Source organism: Apodemus sylvaticus, chromosome 22 (assembly GCF_947179515.1).
Source record: "Apodemus sylvaticus chromosome 22, mApoSyl1.1, whole genome shotgun sequence".
Lineage (NCBI taxonomy): Eukaryota > Metazoa > Chordata > Mammalia > Rodentia > Muridae > Apodemus > Apodemus sylvaticus.
Window position 1 is genome coordinate 28,890,576 of NC_067493.1, and position 17,483 is coordinate 28,908,058.

The following is a 17,483-nucleotide window of genomic DNA, read 5'->3' on the forward strand; positions in this document are numbered from 1 at the left end:
AGAATCACAGTGACCTGGTAGCTGCATTACTACTGTGCATGCTTTGGCATGGATATCAGCAATGAAACCTTATCTTTTTAAAAAAAAAACATTTTATTGTATTTTTCCGAAACAAATAGCCTCAGAAGATGCTACTAAGGGAAAAGAAATAAAGCCCTAGCTCAGAGATCAAGGAGCAGTAAATATCTGAAGACATACAACAATATACCACGTACTCCTTTTTTCTTTTTCTTTTTTGTCTGTTTTTAGATTGACAATAGATTCTTCTCTGATGTTACACATTCTTAACACAGTTTCTCCTCAATCCACTCCTCACAGCCCCGCCATCTTCCCTTCCTCTCCTTCAGATTCATTCTCTCTCTCTCTCTCTTTCTCTCTCTCTCTCTCTCTCTCTCTCTCTCTCTGCTTTCAGGAACTATCAATTCTCTAAGAGATAAGAACCCAATGAGACAGAACAGGATACAATAGCACAATACAAAGGCCACCTATTGTGCATTTTCTTATCTAAGCTGGGCAGCAATTCTGCCCATAACTCCTTTCTCCAATCACATGATTATATATGGACATGGAAATTATGGTAGCTTTCAAAATAAGCTTTTCACCTCCTCATTGTGGTAGCTCCAGTGTCGCATGGAGTAATAGCAACATATTACATAAGCTGTCTTCACATCTCTACCCAAAACTGACTGCAGTGGAGTGTGAGGTATCTGAAATATGTGACTGTCTAGTTATCAGTTAGAAGTATGCAAAGCATCATCAAGTTTCATACTCACCTTCTGTTCTTGCTTCATTCTGTCTTGTGGCAAATACCATGACCAAAACCACCTATGTAGAGGAAACCACTCATTTCAGCTTACAATTTTTGATGACAATCTATCACTGAGGAAAGAAAAGGCAGGGACTCAAGGCAAGAACTTGCAGGCAGGAGTGCTTGCAACTGCACATAGCATTTCTTGTGACAAAGGCACTTACTCAAAGCTAAATAAGAACAGCAGGGATCATGTATGATGCTAATTGCTGGCTGACCCACTCACTGAACTATCATTATATAGCTGTTTTCATATACCCCAATATGATGTTCTAATGAAATAATGCTATCTACAGTTGCTTGGACCCAGCCACATATATCAAGACAATCAGGAAAACAAACCTCCAGTATATATCCACAAACCTATCTAATCTACTAATCCTTAATCTCTCTGTTAAGACATCCTTTTCAGCCAGATCTAGGCTGTGAGATGTTGAAATGTAAAGATTTGTTAGAACACTATATGAAGCAAGAAGAGGAAGACTGTTTCAGCAACTCTGCATGGAGTTGAATGGAAAATTTTCAGTAGAACTTAAATTTTGCCCATCTGCTCTGACAAATGGGACCTCATAAAACTACAAATTTTCTGTAAGGCAAAGGACACTGTCAAAAGGACAAAATGGCAACCAACAAATTGGGAAAAGATCTTCACCAACCCTACGTCTGATAGAGGGATAATATCCTATATATACAAAGAACTCAAGAAGCTAGACCCCAGAAAACCAAATAACCCTATTTAAAAATGGGGTACAGAGCTAAACAAAGAGTTTTCACCTGAAGAACTTTAGATGACTGAGAAGCACCTTAACAAATGTTCAACATCATTAACCATTAGGGAAATGCAAATCAAAACAACCCTGAGATTTCAACTCACACTAGTCAGAATGGCTAATGTTAAAAACTCAGGAGACACCAGCTGTAGGCCAGGATGTTGAGAAAGAGGAACACTCCTCCACTGATGGTGGGATTGCAAGATGGTACAACCACTATGGAAATTCTGGAGGACCCTGTTATATCACTCCTGGGCATAAACCCAGAGGATTCCCTGGCATGCAATAAGGACACATGCTCAACTATGTTCATAACAGCCTTATTTATAATAGCCAGAAGCTGGAAAGAACCCAGATACTCCTCAAAGGAGGAATGGATACAGAAAATGTGGTATATTTACACAATGTAATACTACTCAGCAATTAAAATCAATGAATTCATGAGATTCTTAGGCAAATGTTTGGAACTGAAAAATATTATCCTAAGTGAGGTAACCCAATCACAAAAGAATACACATGGAGTTCAATCACTGATAAGTGGATATTAATTAGCCCAGAAACTCTGCATTCTCAAGACACAATTAGCATATCAAATGATTCCCAAGAAGAAGGAAGGAGAGAGCAGTGGTTCTGAAAAGACTTGATCTAGCATTGTAGGAGAGTACCAGGACAGATAAATGGGAGGGGTGATTGGGAAATGGGCAGAGGGAAGAGGGCTTATGAGATCGATGTGGAGGGGGGAACCAGGAAAGGGGAATGCATTTGGAATGTAAACAAAGAATATAGAGAATTAAAAAAAAACAAAAAAACCCAAAAAAGAATATAAATTTTACAGTCAATTATTGTCCACTTTTACCTTACTTTACCATGATGAGTTTCAAAGAGAAAAGATCCTGCTGAAGTTATTTCATTATAATGTCATATGTTATTCTAGTTTAATATGGCATTAATCATCATACCCATAGTAATATTAAACTTAATAATAGGTTTTACACACAATGAGTTCCCATTAGAAAGGCTTGCTTCAGATGTTTCAAAGAGATTTGACACTGTCTCCATTAACTTTCCTTAGTCTGCATTAATGTCCTCTCTAAAAAAAGTTATGATAACCTTGATAGATGATTTATTTGAAGCAAGATTTGTATAATATGATACTCATTATTACTGAAAAGAAGAGCGGTAAAAAGAAAAACTGATAACTTGAGATCTAAGAAGATGTTTATCTGAATACAATCACTTATATAATCATTTCACCATGCATTTCAAAGGCCCTTTAGCATGTCAAAACACATGACTTTTGTGAATATAACATATAAGCATTCAATTCACTCTTTAATCTGTGTTGAATGAGGAGTTTCTAAACTTAGAAGTGCTGTATATACTGATATGAAAGTTAATTACAGATCTCAAATCATCAAATATCTGTTTTTCTCTTCCCAGGCACCTGCCTCTTATAATTGCCTGGTAGAGTTAGAATATCTGGACATGGTAATAAGTGAAACTCTGAGATTATATCCAGTTGGTGTCAGAATTACCAGACTCAGTAAGAAAGATGCTGAAATCAATGGTGTGTTCATTCCTCAAAATACAAAAGTAGATGTACCTATCTTTGTTCTTCACCGAGATCCCAAATACTGGCCAGAGCCTGAGAAATTCTGTCCTGAAAGGTATGATGTCTTTGTGAATGGAAACACACTCAGAGTCATAATTCTCTAAGCAAGTCTCTTATAGTAATCACACAGATGGAAATTTGTATTATCTTAAACATATGTTTGAATTTGCATTGTTCTTACTACAAGGAGATAATTATTATTTTAAAAAGCTAAAAGGATTTTAGCTGAACAAAAAGTGACATTTCTAAATGGTGAAATTTTGTTTTAGAATCTTAAAACCTTCATACAAATTTCTTTAATAGAGTGATATCATTGTATACATTTCTAAGTATGGGTGGGTATTTAAAAATCAGTAAAACCACAAGTTTATCCAGTTTTTATAAATTCTGGTTACTTTCTATAATTTATCAACACTATTTTTGAGGCATGCTTGTATGATGTATGCATGTATGTGTGTTAGCACTTGTCAGAGAGAGCAAGCACAATTACAATGATTATGAAACTAATATTTTATTAAAGTCATTATGTTTATGTTTCTTTGAAGTTTTCCTTTATGCTAGAAGAAATCTCTAGACACATGCCCAAATATGGGAATCATGTCTCAAATATGGGAACCAACTGAGTTACACATTTATGCATTTCGAAGTTGCAGAAAGTCAGACTTTTAGTAGTTTGAGCAGGTTCACTGAGGATAAATGTGAATACACTGGCTCCTAGTGTTGTCCCTGTCTGCTTCCTGAAGTTTGCTCCTCCATACTTATTCAGTGAGTGATTCCTCCAAATCGAAATAATCTATTCCCTAGAAAATTGATATGATCTTTCTTTTTGTAAATATTTTATTTAGTGTGAGCACATTTTCTGTGATCTTCTTTGATTTATTTTTTGAGAGACTTGAAGTTATTGCTATACAGGTTTTTCACATCTTTGGTTAGATTTACTCCAAGATATTTTATATTATTTGTGGCTACTGTGAAGGGATTTGTTCCCCTAATTTCTTTCTCAGGCTATTTATCATTTGTATAAAGGAAGGGTACTGATATATTTGAGTTACTTTTATATCCACCCACTTTGCTGCAGTTGTTTATCAGCTCGAGAAGTTCTCTGGTAGAATTTTGGTATTGCTTATGTATATACATTTACTATCTATTATACTATCTATTATTACTTTCTATTATATCATTTGCAAATAGTGATACCTTTATTTCTTCTTTGCCAATCTGTGTCCCCTTGATCTCTTTTCGTTGGCTTATTGTGCTAGATATGGGGAGAGTGAGCACCCTTGTCTTGTCCCCAATTTCAGTGGTATTGCTTCAAGTATGTCTCCATGTAATTTGATATTGACTCTTGGTTTGCAGTAAATTGCTTTTATTTTGTTTATGTCTGGGCCTTGAATTCGTGATCTCTCCAATACTTTCAACACGAGGAGGTGTTGTGTTTTGTCAAATGCTTTTTCTGCATCTAAGAAGATGATCATGTGCTTTTTTTCTTTGAGTGTGTTTATACAGTGTATTACATTAATGAATTTTTGTATATTAATCCAATCTTGCATCTCTGGGATGAGGCCTGCTTGATTGTAGTGAATGATGGTTTTGATGTGTTTTTGGATTTGGTTTTCAACAGTTTTATTAAGTATTTAGCATCGATATTCATAAGCAAGATTGGTCTAAAATCCTCTTTTGTGTTTAGGACCATGGGTTATTTAGGTGTCAGAGTAATTGTTGCTTCATAGAACAAAGTAGGTAGTGTTCCTTCTCTTTCTATTTTATGGAATAGTTTGAGCAAAATTGGTAACAGTTCTTTGAAGATCTGGTAGAATTCTGCACTAAATCCATCTGGCCCTGGGCTTCTTTTGGTTGGGAGGTTTTTAATGATTTCTTCTATTTCCTTAGGGGATATGGACTTGTTTAGATAGTTTACCTGCTCTTGATTTATCTTTGGTATGTGGAATATGTCTAGGAAACCATCTGTTTCATCTAGATTTTTCCCCTCTTGTTGAGTATAGGCTTTTGTAGTAGGATCTGATGATTTTATTGAATTTTCTCAGTTTCTGGCATTATGTTTCCCTTTTCATTTCTGATATGTTTACTTGGTTACTGCATATGAACCCTTTAGTTAATTTGGCTAGGGGTTTATCTATCTTCTTGATTCTCTCAAAGAAACAGCTTCTGGTTGTTTTTTTTTTTTACCCTTTGTATTGTTTTCTTTTTTTTATTTTTGGTTGGTTTCGGCCCTGAGGTTGCTATTTCCGGCCTTCTTCTTGTCTTGGATAAGTTTGTTTGATTTTGTTCTAGAGTTCTCAGGGGTACTGTTGTTAGTGTTAGATCTCTCCAGTTTCTTCACCAGGGTCCTTAATGCAATGAAATTTCCTCTTAACAATGCTTTCATTGTGTCCCATAAGTTTGGGAATGATATATCAATATTTTCATTAAATTCCAGGAAGTCTCTAATTTCTTCTTTTATTTCTTTCCTGACCAAGTTATCATTGCATAAAGAATTGTTCTGTTTCCAGGTGTATCGGACATTCTGTAGCTTTTGCTGTTTTTAAAGACCAACACTAGGTCATGGTCATCTGATAGGATGCATGATATTATCTCAGTCTTCTTATGCGGGTTGAGGGATGTTTTGTGCCTGAATATATGGCCTATTTGGGGGAAGGTGCCATGAGGTACTGAGCAGAAGGCTTATTCTTTTTTAGGGTGACATATTTTGTAGATAGCTGTTCAATGCATTTGGTTCATATCCCCCCTTAGTTTCAGTTTGTCTCTGTTTATTTTCTGTTTCTATGACCTGTCCGTTGGTAAGAGTGGGGTGTTGAAGTCTCCCACCTCTATTGTTTGGTGTTTGTGCGTTTTGAGCTTTAGTAAAGTTATATATGGATGCTCTTGCATTTGGGGCATAAATGTTCAGAATTGAGAATTTCTCTTTGTGGATTTTCCCCTCGATGGATATGAAGTGTCCTTCTTCAATAAACTTTTTTAACTTTTGGTTGAAAGTCCATTTTCTTGGATATTATGATGACAATACCAGGTTTTTTTCATGGGATCATTTGCCAGTCTTTTACAATGAGGTACTGTCTGTCTTTGTTATTGAGATTTATTTCTTGTATGCACCAAAATCCTGGATCCTGTGTGTGTATCCTCTGTTAGCTTATGTCTTTTTATAGGTGAATCAATTAATATTGAAAATATTAAAGACAGAACATTATTAGTTCCTGTTATGTATTATCTTTGTACATGGCATTATGGGCACGTGGTTCACTCATTTGCTTTTGTTGTAAGATGATTAATACTTTGTTTTTTCGTTAGTAAATGTACCTTCCATGTGTTGGAATTTTTCTTCTGGGATTTATAGGGTTGGATTGGTAGATACATTGCTTTTTTAGATACTTGTCTTTTGCTATCTGGATATCCCTGATGTTTGTTGGTCTGGATGACTGTCTTGATTCTTCCTCTTTTGTCCCTTGGTTGCATAAGGTCTCCTGGTAGACCTGCAGCCTTGGCTGTAGCAAACCACCTGTGGGACCTTCCAACTGGGAAATTTTCACAGGGGCAAAGAAGCTTTTGATCTGTTACCCTGGCTGCAGTAGATTTTCTAGGTGGCCTTTAAGGACTTGGGTCTTCACTGGAGCAGTCAAGCTGCTGTCCAACTACTCTGAGTGCATCTGGTCCTCAACTGTTCTGAGTGCAGTGGGTCCTCAATTGCTCTGAGTTCAGTGGGACCTTCTATTCTGAGTGTAGCAGGTCCTCAGCTGCTCTGAGTACTGCTGGTACTTTCAGATGGGTTAGGATATGATGTCTTCAGTGGAACATCCCAGCTAACACTCTGTCACAGAGGAAAGGACCAGGCAGAAGGGGCAAAGTGGATGGGAGGGAGATTTTGAGATTTTATTTTAGGTATAGCATTTTTTCTTACACTTCTCACACCCAAAAGTTACTGTACATCTCTACCCACACTTTTTCAAGTTCAAGATCTCTTTTTGCATAAATAATTATTGCTTGTATGTAAGTGTATGGCTATACATATAAATTTACGAAAGTAACCTGCTCAGTCAATATAATGTTACTTATGTGAAAAATATTTTTAAGATAGTAGTAGCTGAATCAGGAGTCAAATAATTTAGAAATGTGCTCTTCTCTCATTTTTCATAAAGTGTTTGATGCCTAAGATCTTGTAATATTAGTCCTGCCTCTGACTAAGGCAGGTTACATATAGTAAACATTAGAAGAGTAAAATAGAGTTGACTGATTCCTGTTTCCTGTGTAGGTGAAATCTATATACCAACCAATCCCTCACCCTGTAGCTTAGTGGTATAAAACAGATGTCATTTATTGTACACATTGATCTCATAACAAATCAATACCACCTCTATTACAATAGTGAATAAACTGAATTCCTGTATATGACTCTGTCTGAGGGCTATAACTGAAACCTACAAATATACCAGTCTTATGTGCTTCTTGTTTCATTATTTATGCTCTTGCTCAATTTTGACACCAGGTTCAGCAAGAAGAATAAGGTCAGAATCAATCCTTATGTATACATGCCTTTTGGAAATGGTCCGAGAAACTGCATTGGCATGAGGTTTGCTCTCATTAACATGAAGCTTGCTGTTGTCAAAATCTTGCAGAACTTTTCTGTGCAGCCTTGTGTGGAAACACAGGTGAGGCCAAATGTATTCTTTTTTGACATCATTTTATTTTTTATTCACATGCATTTTCATAAACTTGGGGTTATGTATCCCATAGATAGATAGACAGACATACATATATACACATTCATACATAAACAGATGTACACATATATACATATACACATATACATACACATATATGTATATATGTATATGTATATACATATATACATATACACATATACATAGATACATAGATACTTAGATACATAATACATAGATATATACACACACATATATCATATACATATACAGGTACATATACATATACACATACACATACACGTACACGTACACATACACGCACATGCACACGCACACGTACACATACACATATACATATACACATATACATATTTTTAAGGCAGTTATTCTGTGTTTAAGTGTAAGTTGAAAGATCACATAGAGTTAATGAAAGTATCACTTATATGGATATACATAATATCATTGAAAGTAGGTGGTTTTTCCCTCATTACAAGTATATTTGTATTTTACACTATAATTGACTGTTAGAATATTTTCATACTTATGTACACTATATACGTGACAACTCTTTTCTGATCTTTCATAAAACACATCTCAATCATAGCCTCCACTCACTCCTCTTTCCAGCCCTCTGTTCTGCTTTCTCACTCTACGAGATCCACTGCTGCTTCATTTGCCTTCATAAAAGAACAGATCTCCCAGTGACAGCAACAAAACACAGCATACAAAGATGCAATAGATTATATATAAACAGTTCTTGATGACGTAACTCAGTATGAGGAAATGGATCCCACAAGGTCAAAGACTCATAGACACACATACATAGGTCACACAAAAACTCCACTCTACACAAACATGACATGTATGCAAGAGGGCCACTGCAGTCTCTGTGAGCTCCCATGAGCTCTGCTTTGTTCAGTGGATCATGTTCTCATGAATTTCTTGACCCATATGGCTGCTGCAAGTATGGAAAAGATATTAGCGTGTGTTTTATGTTAACTATGTATGAAAATGTATGTGTGTATCTGTCTATGGTTCCTGAAGGGCACTGTCCCCTTGAAGTCAGCCATCTGGTCTTACAAAACCTCAACCGCATTCTGTGTAAACTTTAAAGCAAGTTGTCCCCTTTAGAAACATGCTTCAAATGTCTCAGAGGAAGAACTAAAGAATATATTGTCATTAACTTAATTGAAGAAATGCCCAGCAAGTTTAATTTCATGAGTTTTATAATAAATATGTCTCAAAATATGTCTGTTGTAGCACACCCCTGTCCCACAAACCAACAAGAATGTCATTTTAAAACTAATTAAAATAACTGTATTTTTTCTTTTAGCACCAACTTGGAATTTCAAAATAGATACAGGGGACTAATACCTTAATAGTTCTCAAGGTCCCATCCTGTATTATGAACCCACATGTATCAGATGGGATAGGTAAATGTACGGTTGGGAAGCAGTGTCTGACAACAGTGTTCACTATGTACAAACCCTGCTCATGGTTGTCTTTCCAGTTTTACTAAATGGAATTTAACTTTATATCATATTTTTTAAATGTATACTTCGTGTCCTAAAATGTGCTTTACCAAGTTCAAACTTCTAAATTTCATCTAAAATTTATATCCAATAAGAAGATACACTGCTACAATTTTGTCCTAGGCCTATTATGGGATAAGTAATCAATATGTGTGTTAAAGGATAAATAGACTGAATCACATTTTTATATTCTGTATAAGCAATTCAAGATGTTCAATATTGAAGTGATATTTAATCACTTATATAGCTCTTGTTAAAACAGGAAGAAGGTCTATGTGGTTCATGATGGTTTTAAACATACTGTGTACTTCAGGAAGACTTAACTTTATATTCCTCCTCTCTCTTACTTCTAAATATTAGGGTCACAGACATGAAACAACAGAGAAAGAAGTCACTATTGGTCTTAAAAATTGGTTCTAGAAAACTGTGAAATTTGATAATTCATTTAACTTACCAATGTGTTTCTTCAATTATTTCAGATTCCCTTGAAATTAAGTAAGGAACTGATTCTTTCTCCAGAAAAACCTATTGTCCTGAAAGTTACATCAAGAGATGGAACCATAAATGAAGGATGATTTTGTTCTCAAGTTCTGATATGTTCTTTAAAGAATGAATGATAAATATCTGAGATTTTAACTTACCTAGAAGAAAACCTAGATGACTCTGGCTTTAACCTTCTATACTTTATTTGAATAATCCTTTGGCAATGATTTTTGACTTAATAGATGCTTGATTATTATGTGTGAAAGGAAAAATTATTGTTTAGTAATGTACATGTTATCTCATATCAAAAGTTGATTTTTCCAGAGATAGCACAGTATGTTTCATTTCTATTACTGATTAAAGTTTTCTCCATAATATTGTCAACATTGTTTCATTGTAGAATCTTTAATTTCCATTTATGGCTGAGCATTCTACTAACAATTTCTTTGACTAGTTGTGACCTTGTTTTTAAAGATTTACTTACTGTGGTTTGGAGAGCTGACTTTTCTTGCTATGTTCCTGATTGAGGTCTAGAACTTGCTATATAATTCAATTGGATTCAGTCCTGGGATCCTCTGGAGTGGGCATATTGATTTCTTGGATGACAGGCATATGGCATCACTCTCAAAAATGCATTATTGTTCTCCTTTTTTAAATTCACTTTGCATCCTGATTGCTGCCCCACTCCTACACCCCCCCATCCAGAGTCCCTAACCCTTCCCCACTCTTCTTATTCTCTGAAAGGGAGAAGCTCTCTCTCCTGGTATTACCTCACCCTGGAACATCAAACCTCTGTGGAGCTAGGGCTAGGTACTTCTCCCATTGAGGCCAGAAAAAGAGAGCTGAGCTATGAGAACAGATGCCACAGGCAGACAACAGATTTAGGGATAGCCCCGGCTCTAGTTGTTTGAGAACCACAGGCAGACTGAGCTACATTTCTGCTATATATGTGTGCATGGGGATCTAGGTCTTGCCTTTTTATGCTTTTTGTTGGTAGTGCAGTCTTTGAGAGTCCCCAAGGATCCAGGTTGGTTGACCACATTGGTCTCCCTGTGGAGTACCTATACCATTCAGAATCTTTAATCCTTCCTATCTCTTCCAGAAGAGTCCCCAAGCTCTATCAACTGCTTGGCTATGGATCTCTGCGTTTGTCTGAGTCTGCTGCAGAGTAGTCTGTAAGAGAATAGCCATAGTAGGTTTCAGTCTACAAGCATAAGAAAGTATCGTTAATAGTGTCAGAGATTGGTGCTTCTCTATGACATGGGCCTATTTGAGCCAACTATTTCTTGGCCATAAACCCAGTCTCTGATCCATCCCCCATGCTTGCATTTTTTTATCAGTAGAATAAATTTAGGGTGGAAATTCTTGTGGGTGGGTTGGTTTCCCTATAGTTCCATTGGGTTCTCTACATGGCTATATGGAATAGCCTCTTCTGGTTCTATAATCGCAAAGCTAAGAGTCATAACTAAGGGTATTCCAAAAAAGTCTTGGGACCTGCCCTATCCACAGATTTCTGGCATGTCCTCAAGCCACCCGAACCACACATCCCTGAAGATTGATGATTACATTCATTCTCATGACCATCTTGCCATCTCCTCTTTTTCTACCTGTATGGGGAGCATCTGATACTAAAATCTGGTTCCCTAATTGTTTCTTGATTATGTGAATTAAGATGGTGGAAGACAGTTGCTGGGCAAAAGAAAAGGCAAGAATTATGGATCCCAGGAAGAAGAAGAGAAGGGACAGAGGGAGAGAGGCCGTTTCATTGGACCAGGCTTCAGAATGAGTAAGACACAAAAACCATAACCTGTAGGAATCGATACAGCATGGTATTATCATAAAAAGACACATTTATTAATGGAGTTGAACTAGAGAATCAGATATTTGTACACCCTTCTGTGATTCCTGACTAAAGGCAAAAAAATCATAATGAAGAATGAGTGCTTTTTCATCTGTAGCACTGATCAAACTGATTCAATGCATGTAAAATAATGCAAATAGATCCCTATTTACTACACTGCAAAAACTCCACTCAAAGTGAACAAAGGACCTCAATGTAAATCCACCACACTGAATCTGATGAAAGAAAAAAAAAGGAATAGGCTTGAATTTGGGTAATATCCAAAATTTATAAAGTCAGATAAGAGACTACATTAAAACAACTCAAATCTCCCAATTTAAAAATGGGGTGCAGAGCTAAACAGTATTCTCAACAGTGGAATCTCAAATGTCCAAGAAGAAATTTAATAAATGTTTATAGTTCTTAGTCACCAGGGAATAGCAAATCAAAACAACTCTGAGATTCCATATTGTACCCTTCAAAATGACTTAAATGAAAAAAAAAACCAAAAAAAAAAAAACAAACCTCAAGAGATAGTACATGCTGGCAATGATTTTGGAGCAAACAGGACAGTCCTCCATTCCTGGTGAGAGTACAAACTTGTGCAACAACTTAGAAAATCAATTTCATGGTTTCACAGAAATCAGAATAGTTCAATCTCAAGACGCAGATATATTATTCCTGGGCATATACCCAAAATTTTCCATCATCCCACAAAACCATCTCATAATCAATCATCTGTGCCTAACACTATCAATGATAATTTGTTATGCTTTCAGACAAGAACATGTAGTCCTCTGAGAGGCCCCACTCAGGAGCTGACTCACACAGATGCAGACACCCAGAGCTAAACTGTGGATGGAGCTTGGGGACTCCAAGAGAAGAACAGGAGGCAGGATTATAGGACCCAAAGAGGATAGGAACTCTACAGGAAAACAAAAAAGAGTCAAATAACCGGGACCTTTGTGGCTCTCATAGTCTAAACCACCAATCAAAGAACATACATGAGCTGGACCTAGGCCTGCCCACACATTTGTAGCAGATGTGCAGCTTTGTCTTCATATGGGTTTGGAACAATGGGAGAGATGGCAATCCCAAAAGTTGTTCCTGGCACAGGGGATATGTTATCCCAGCTGGGCATCCTTTTCTACAAACAGTGGGAAGAGGATATGCCTAGTCTTAAATATTTGATATGCTGGGGTTGGGGGATAGCCAGGGGTCCTTCACCTATTCAGATGAGAAAGGGAAGAGGGAGTGAGTTGAAGGATTATGGGAGGGTTGACTGGGACAGAGCTAGTGAGACGAATGTAAATTGAGTACATTATTTAAAAAGCAATAAAATCATTAAAGCATAAATAATCATATTCCCATCAGTGCACACTGCCATATTTAACTGCCCACAGTTACATCGAATGGGTTACCTGGAAGGGAAGCTGGGGATCTATGCGAAGGCTGCAAAAAAGAGATGGATACCAAGACAACATTGCTGTTCGAGGTCTCAAAGTTTAATGAAGAACTCCGAATATAAAGGCAGGGGAAATCCCTTCCCCCCAAGGCTTTTCAGCAGAACTGGTTCAGTTGCTCCACAGGTGGCTAGTGTTTCTCAGGAAGCTGCCAGGTGGCATGGCACCTCAATAAGGCTCTCAATAGCATAGCTGGCCCCATGAGAGTAACATGATTGACCCAAAGAAGAATTTGATGAAACTCAACCTGAAATATTTTCTGGAGAAGAACTTTTGCATAAAATAAACCATAGGTTCCTCAAGTGGTGAGAAAGCCCAATATTCTGGCCAGGTGGTTTTCTTTTCTAATATCTCCACCCATCCTCATTTCCCCTTATTCTTTTTTTATATCATACACAATATCAATAAATATTCCAGGTTTTTTAACTTTTACATACAATGTGATTTCTTTGTTTTATAAACCTTTCTTGATAACCTCTCTTATTTCTTGAAATGTATACAGGCCTGGTTTACAGTATTTCTTGGACTTGGCTTTCTGAGAGATGAGATCATTTTATACTGTATGACTGAACAACTCTATCTTTCTAGATTTAGTCTTCTTTTAACTAAAACTTTCACTTCTTCCCTTATATTTTTCTTGTCTCTACCATGTCCTTTCTATGTAATTCTCCTCATTTACTTTCTACAAGAAACCTTGTATTAATCACTAGTCTCTCGGTGATTTGCATCTGATTCCTTTTCTCCTTTTTTCTTGCTTATACCAAATCAAAATATCTTACATGAAAGTACAAAGAGAATTGAGTATGCCTTACTCTATAAAATAATTGCTACTTAAAGAATGTCTAATGACTGTTTCATAGACAAAAACGAATATATTTTCATAGAGTTCTTACAGATGGATAATAATTTGTATTGAAAACATGAAAGACATCTCTGAGGGTGGCTGAGTGGAGAGCTCAGAGCCATCCTCAGTCTGACATCATCCATACATGTCTGACAATGGAAAATACCACCTCAATGTCACTAACGTCTTGACTGTCCTTAATTCTGAAAATGTTGCCAGTGAAGTGAGGAAAACTTCACTGAATTAAAGGAACAACAAATCTTCACCACTGAAGTAAACTCAGATGGGCAAATCTGATTGCTAAAACACAAGAAATCATGAAAAGCAAAATCAATTCTCCTTCAATAATTATTAAGCTCATGAAACCCCAAATAAAACAAAGAAATATAACTCAAGTTAAAAAATCAAAAATGACTATAAATATGTTCAAAGTATTTATATAGCACAAGCATATCTTGTGGTAGTTGGCCTGATCCTGCTTGTATTCTAATGATAAAATTGGCTCCCCAAGACTGATTATCCCAGAGATATAGACATAAGTGCTAAGTGACTCCATTCCTAAGTTATTTCTTATTGGTAAAATGATGCCAACAGTCAATAGCTGGGGAGAAGGGACATCAGTGTGGTTTAGGTTTCATGGGGTTGGGGATGGAAAAAAACCATGAGGGAAGTACTTATAGGAGGAGAGAAGAGAAGACACTGTAGATTAGGAGGGCTACTCTGAGGGCTGTTCAATTGTAGTAAATAGAAACCAAGATGAAACATAGTAAGTAATAAATAATAAGTCAGGGATGTTAGGAATGTAGATTCTAATAGTATTGACAGTATGCAACTGTCCAATTTTTGTCATGTTTAAGGCTTATTGTAAAAATAAATGCTGTGTGCAGTTTTTATCTGGGATCTAACTAATCTAATGCAGGATAGAAAGCCCCAGGTCAGGATTTAATAATTTCTACAACCACATCTTCTAAAGTAATCCCCCCCCCCAAAAAAAACACCAAATGCTGAAAGAAGTAAGGACATTGACTCAGGATTTTAAAATAGAGTTTGATTTCTAAAACATTAAAAATAAATAAAGAGATAACATAGAGATTGATTTAAAAGATAGGGATATCAAAGAGAATCAAAAGTGAATGACAACATAAATGACAATTTCATCAAGTTACATATGAAATTCAATGGAAAGCCTCACAGAATGGATCATGTTGAAAACAGACTATGGAGTCAGGAAGATAAAAAATAAGAATAGAATGATTAAGTTATGCTTAGTTATCAATTTGATAAAGAGGGTGGGCAAGATTTGCAAGTGTTTTTAGGAGATCAGGAACAAACTCTTTGATTTTCAGCATTCAGCAAAGAAAAGATCTTAATTCCTGGCCAAATCATACAAAATGTTCTCATTAAAAACAAAAGCATCTGTGTTGGGATTTTGATGGAGATCACATTGAATCTGTAGATTGCTTTTGGCAAGATGGCCGTTTTAACTATATTAATCCTGCCAATCCACGAGCATGGAAGATTTTTCCATTTTCTGAGGTCTTCTTCGATTTCCTTCTCCAGAGATCTAAAGTTTTTGTCATACAGATCTTTCACTTGTTTGGTTAGAGTCATACCAAGATACTTTATATTGTTTGTAGCTATTGTGAAGGGTGTTATTTCCCTAACTTCTTTCTCAGCCTGCTTATCCTTTGAGTATAGGAAGGCTACTGATTTGCTTGAGTTGATTTTATAACCAGCCACTTTGCTGTAGTTGTTTATGAGCTGTAGGAGTTCTCTGGTGGAGATTTTTGGGTCACTTAAGTAGACTATCATATAATCTGCAAATAGTGATAGTTTGACTTATTCCATTCCAATTTGTATCCCTTTGACCTCCTTATGTTGTCTAATTGCTCTAGATAGAACTTCAAGTACTATTTTGAAAACATATGGACAAAGAGGGCAGCCTTGTCTAGTCCCTGATTTTAGTGGTATTGTTTCAAGTTTCTCTCCACTTAGTTTGATGTCGTCTACTGGTTTTCTGTATATTGCTTTAACTATGTTTAGGTATGGGCCTTGAATTCCTGTTCTTTCCAAGACTTTTAGCATGAAAGCATGCTGAATTTTGTCAAATGTTTTTCCAGCATCTAATGAAATGATCATGTGGTTTTTTTCCTTGAGTTTGTTTATGTGGTGGATTGCATTGATGGATTTTTGTATATTGAACCAACCCTGCATCCCTAGGATGAAGCCTACTTGACATGGTTCATGATCATTTAGATGTGTTCTTGGATTCGATTGGCAAGAATTTTATTTAGTATTTTTGCATTAATATTCATAAGGGAAGTTGGCCTGAAGTTCTCTTTCTTTGTTGGATCTTTGTGTGGTTTTGGCATCAAAATCTCCCAACTCAGATCTTTATAGAGTTAGAAAGAGCAATTCTCAAATTAATCTGGAACATCAAAACACACAGGATAGCTAAAACTATTCTCAACAGTAAAAGTATTTCTGGGGGAATTAGTATGCCAGATCTTAAACAATACTACAGAGCAATAGTGTTTAAAATTTCATGGTATTTGTACAGTGACAGACAAGTAGAATAATGGAATAGGATTGAAGACCTAGAAATGAATGAACACACCTGTGGTCACTTGATCTTCTACAAAAGATCAGAAATCATCCAGTGGTAAAAAAGAACCTTTTCAACAAATGGTGCTGGTTCGATTGGAGGTCAGCCTGCAGGAGAATATGAATTGACCCATTCTTATCTCCTTGTACTAAAATCAACTCCAAGTGAATCAAGGATCTCCACATAAAACCATACACACTGAAACTAATAGAAAAGAAACTGGGGAAGACCCTTGAGGGCATGGGCACAGGGTAAAAGTTCCTGAATAGAACAATAGCTTATGCTCAAGGATCAAGAAATGACAAATGGGACCTCATAAAATTACAAAGTTTCTGTAAAGCAAAGGACACTGTCAAAAGGACAAAATGGTAACCAACAAACTGGGAAAAGAGCTTCACCAATCCTACATCTGACAGAGGGCTAATATCCAATATATATATATTAAAAAAAAAAAAAAAAACTCAAGAAGTTAGACTCCCGAAAACCAAATAACCCTATGAAAAAATAGGGTACAGAGCTAAATAAAGAATTTTCACCTGAAGAAATTTGGAGGGCTGAGAAGCACCTTAAGAAATGTTCAACATCATTACTCATTCGGGAAATTCAAATCAAAACGACCCTGAGATTTCACCTCACACCAGTCAGAATGGCTAAGGTTAAAAGCTCAGGAGACAGCAGGTATTGGCCAGAATGTGGAAAAAGAGGAACACTCCTCCACTGCTGGAGGAATTGTAAGATGGTACAACCACTGTGGAAATCAGTCTGGCAGTTCCTCAGAAAACTGGACATGACACTTCCGGAGGACCCTTCTATACCACTTCTGGGCATATACACAGAGGATTCCCCAACA

At 36.4% G+C, this 17,483-nt stretch overlaps 1 protein-coding gene across 1 annotated transcript in view; it reads left to right on the forward strand.

Moving 5' to 3' along the window:
- LOC127672475 (cytochrome P450 3A13-like) overlaps positions 1-9,973 on the forward strand; it is a 93,244-nt gene extending 83,271 nt beyond the window's left edge. Inside the window, exons 11-13 of the mRNA XM_052167621.1 lie at positions 3,019-3,245; positions 7,689-7,851; positions 9,878-9,973. Of these exons, the coding sequence (XP_052023581.1) occupies positions 3,019-3,245; positions 7,689-7,851; positions 9,878-9,973 (486 nt within the window). The remainder of the gene's footprint in view (positions 1-3,018; positions 3,246-7,688; positions 7,852-9,877) is intronic.
- The last annotated feature ends 7,510 nt before the right edge of the window (positions 9,974-17,483 follow it).